We start from the raw sequence: 3,124 nt of genomic DNA, 5'->3' as shown, positions 1-3,124 counted from the left end.
GAGGGGAGGGGAGGGGGGACCTCGAGGCTCCGTCCGCTGAACACACCTGTGGCTTACCCCCAGATGCCCCTCTACAGCTGCCGCGGGCCATCTGACGTGCGGCAACACCCACGCACCCCACGTCATCGCTGTTGCCGCCTCGCCGGCAGCCCCGACCACCACGCCACCCACCCACCCAGCCGCATCCAACTCCCCATGTAGACGCTCGCGCCCGCCGCATGGCGCCCCCAATCAGACGGACGTTCGGCGGCCCCCGCAGGCCTGCGCCCCAGCCCGCCTCACGCACCCGTGGTGGCGTTCTTGTGCACCAGGTGCACCTCCATGGCGGTGCGGTCCCCGTCAAAGGCGTGCTCCGAGGGCGTGTGGAAGTGATACTGCAGCAGCTCCAGCTCTGAGCCGCCGCACAGCAGGACCTGGCTGCCCTTCGCAAAGTTGACCTGGGCGGCGTTAGGGGCGGGGATTGGGCCGCGGGTTTGAGGGGGCGGAGGGGGCCGGGGTCGTGGGCCGGCGAGGGCGGCATGTGTTGGCGGCGGGCGCGGCGGGGCTGGCCAGGGGTTGGGTGGTTGGTGGTTGGTGGTTGGTTGGGGGTGCTGAGTAGCGAGCGTTCAGGCAAGCGAAGTGATTCCATTACAGCTGTTGCATACAGGTATACACCATGAGTTTTGGGCTGCAGCCGTGGGTGGAGCAGCTGCGGAGAGGCCCGTGCAGGCAACATATAAATGCTGCAGCCGCTGCACCACCACAACCCCCCTTCCCGCTGCATTCGCGGGGGCCCTCGGCATGCCGGTTGCGCGAGCCGCAGCCGCCGCGCGCACCTGCATGGTTCCTACGCCCGTGTTGAGGATGGAGGGCTTCGCAGGCTTGTATCCCGTGATGTTTAGCTGTGCAGGCCTGCACGTGCCGGCGCCGACGCCCGTCGGCCGCTTTAGCGCCGCCGCAAGCGCCTTGCGCGGGATATTGATCGGCGACTGGCGCGTGCCGGCGCTGCAGACGCCGCCCCACTTCTGGGGGCCCGAAAGGCTGCCATAGTCGAAGACTGCGCCGCCCGATGCCAGTGCCTCGCAGCAGGGGCAGGCGGCCATGCCAGCGCCGAGCAGCAGCGCACGGGCGAGGGTGTCGCGCCGTGTAGTGCTTGCCACGCCGCCATCCGTGCCAAGCCTGATTGGACCGGCCGATGCCTCTGGAAAGACTGGGACCTTCTCAGAGCTCGGCTGGCGAGGAGACGCCACTGCCCGGACTACCAGAGTCCGTCGTTGGACCCCAGCGGCGACCACGCCATGCTGGTGACCAAGACGATAACACTGCATATCTCAGAAAATTCTCTAAGGATGGAGATCAAATGTCGATGTGGAGGCCGTTCTATGCTGTCGGCCTATTAGGCCTGTCTCGATCTATATATAGCAGAACATCAATCGTGCAATGATCCCTTGGATAGCTGCCTCGTGAATGGGAGCGGGTGCGGCAACATGACATTGATCGAGCGGGTGCATCGTCGTTTTGGCACTCGGCACAGCGTCAAGAAGGTTAAGAAAAGTCTCTTAATGTGTCGTGCACGCTGGACACACTTTCAGAGTCGGGGTGGCGCTGGCCAACCCCAAGGCCGCTCGTCCGGCTTTTGCATGCACGGTAGGCATGCTGTTGCTGATGCCTCCGTGCCGCACCAGCACACCACGGTAGGCATCCTTGCATCTCTTCACATAACAAGAACGCGCTTCTGCAACATTCTCAACGACTTAACTAGCTGCTACAGCTCGACATGTGCTGGGCATGCACGGGGCGGCCTGTGCGCAGAGTTTGACCTGCCCTAGCATGACCAGCACCGTCACATTCAAGCAACACTTCAAACAGCTGCCTGTCGATTAGCATAAACTCCAACAGGTTACACTGCGTGGACGCAGTTCTGCACAGCCTGCCTGCAGCGCGCGAGACGCGGGGCTATCACCGGGGTCATGGCGCCTGAGGCGCTCGCCCGGCCATCGCGCCCCACGTTTGGATGCAATGCGAAGTGGTGTTCAGCGTGCTTGCCTGCAGCGCGCCGAACGCAGGGCTATCACCGGGGGTCGTGCACCATTAGGCACTCGCCCGCCCGTTGCGCCCCGCGCCCACCATCCGCATGATAAGTGACAACCATGCAAGCGTGCAACACATGCAGAGTTTTTGCATCCTCCACCGCAGTTGCAGTTGTTTGGCCCAGTCACGGAAATCAGGTAGAGAGAAGCTGGCTGCCACGGCCGTGTCAACATGTGCTGGGCCGGCTGTGGGCGGGCAAAGCGCCGCCGCAGTAAAACGCATGCCATAGTGCAAACTGCAATTTGACCATTCATGCCTGTGCATCACCCCCTGCTGCGGCGCTGCGCTGCCCTGCCTGCCGCCAGCAGCCCGCCCGCCGCCACAACTGCCAGCCCCACCACCGCCCTGGCCCATCCGCTGCGGCGCCTGCCGCTGGCGCGTGCGGTAACTACTTGGGCCGCATCGCCACCAGACTGTCGCTGCTCCTGCTGCTGCTGCTCCTCGTCCTGCTCGCCCTCTGCTCCAACTTCGCTGCCGTGCGCCCCAAAGCTCTCCATGTGCAGCGGAGTTGCCGCCCTCAGCTCAAGGGGCCGCACGATGGAGCTGGGGCCTCCACCGCTGCCGCCGCTCAAAGATCCGATGCTGCTGCGGCGCAGGCTGCGGGCGCCCATGCCAGGCATGGCCACAGGCGTCCCATGCAGGGGGCTGTGGTCGTTCGGCCCCATGGGGCCGACTGACACCCCCCGCAAACGCCCCCCCATTGTCGGCTGCACCTGTGGAGCAGCTGTGTGTTGGGTTGAACTGTCAATCCTGCTGATCTGCGCCGCCATAGGCGCCTGCTCTTGCTGCGACGCCTCCGCCTCCGCCGCAACCCCGTCCCTCACACGCCTCATCAGCTCCGCCGCACGCACCTCCTCCCGCTGCGCTGAAAAGCTGCGCACCTCGCACGCCGCGGCATCAGCAGCCCGCCTGGCCTCGCGCTCAGCCTGCGCGTCCTGCTGCGCCGCCGCCAGCTGTGCCACCAGCTCCGCCACCGTCGCCTCCGCCGCGCTGGCGCGCTCCTCCGCAGCGGCCGCCCGCCGGCGCTCGCCCTGCACCTCGTCCGCGTGCTGCT

General features: G+C 65.8%; 2 protein-coding genes across 2 annotated transcripts in view; both read right to left on the bottom strand.

Moving 5' to 3' along the window:
• Positions 1-278: 278 nt before the first annotated feature.
• On the bottom strand, positions 279-1,082 carry MNEG_2744 (carbonic anhydrase; the record flags this gene model as incomplete). The annotated part of the gene is made up of 2 exons (XM_014048788.1): positions 279-437; positions 816-1,082. The coding sequence occupies 2 exons, from the start codon at positions 1,080-1,082 to the stop codon at positions 279-281; spliced, it is 426 nt and encodes a 141-aa protein (XP_013904242.1).
• A 1,251-nt stretch (positions 1,083-2,333) lies between these two features.
• Positions 2,334-3,124, bottom strand: part of MNEG_2743 (hypothetical protein) — a gene marked incomplete at both ends in the record, with an annotated part of 5,239 nt that continues 4,448 nt past the window's right edge. The window contains one exon of the mRNA XM_014048787.1: positions 2,334-3,119. Within this exon, the coding sequence (XP_013904241.1) occupies positions 2,334-3,119 (786 nt within the window). The remainder of the gene's footprint in view (positions 3,120-3,124) is intronic.

Source organism: Monoraphidium neglectum (assembly GCF_000611645.1).
Source record: "Monoraphidium neglectum strain SAG 48.87 unplaced genomic scaffold scaffold00320, whole genome shotgun sequence".
In the NCBI taxonomy this organism is placed as follows: Eukaryota; Viridiplantae; Chlorophyta; class Chlorophyceae; order Sphaeropleales; family Selenastraceae; genus Monoraphidium; species Monoraphidium neglectum.
Note: the sequence above shows the minus strand (reverse complement) of the source record. Positions and strands in the feature narration are given on the sequence as shown.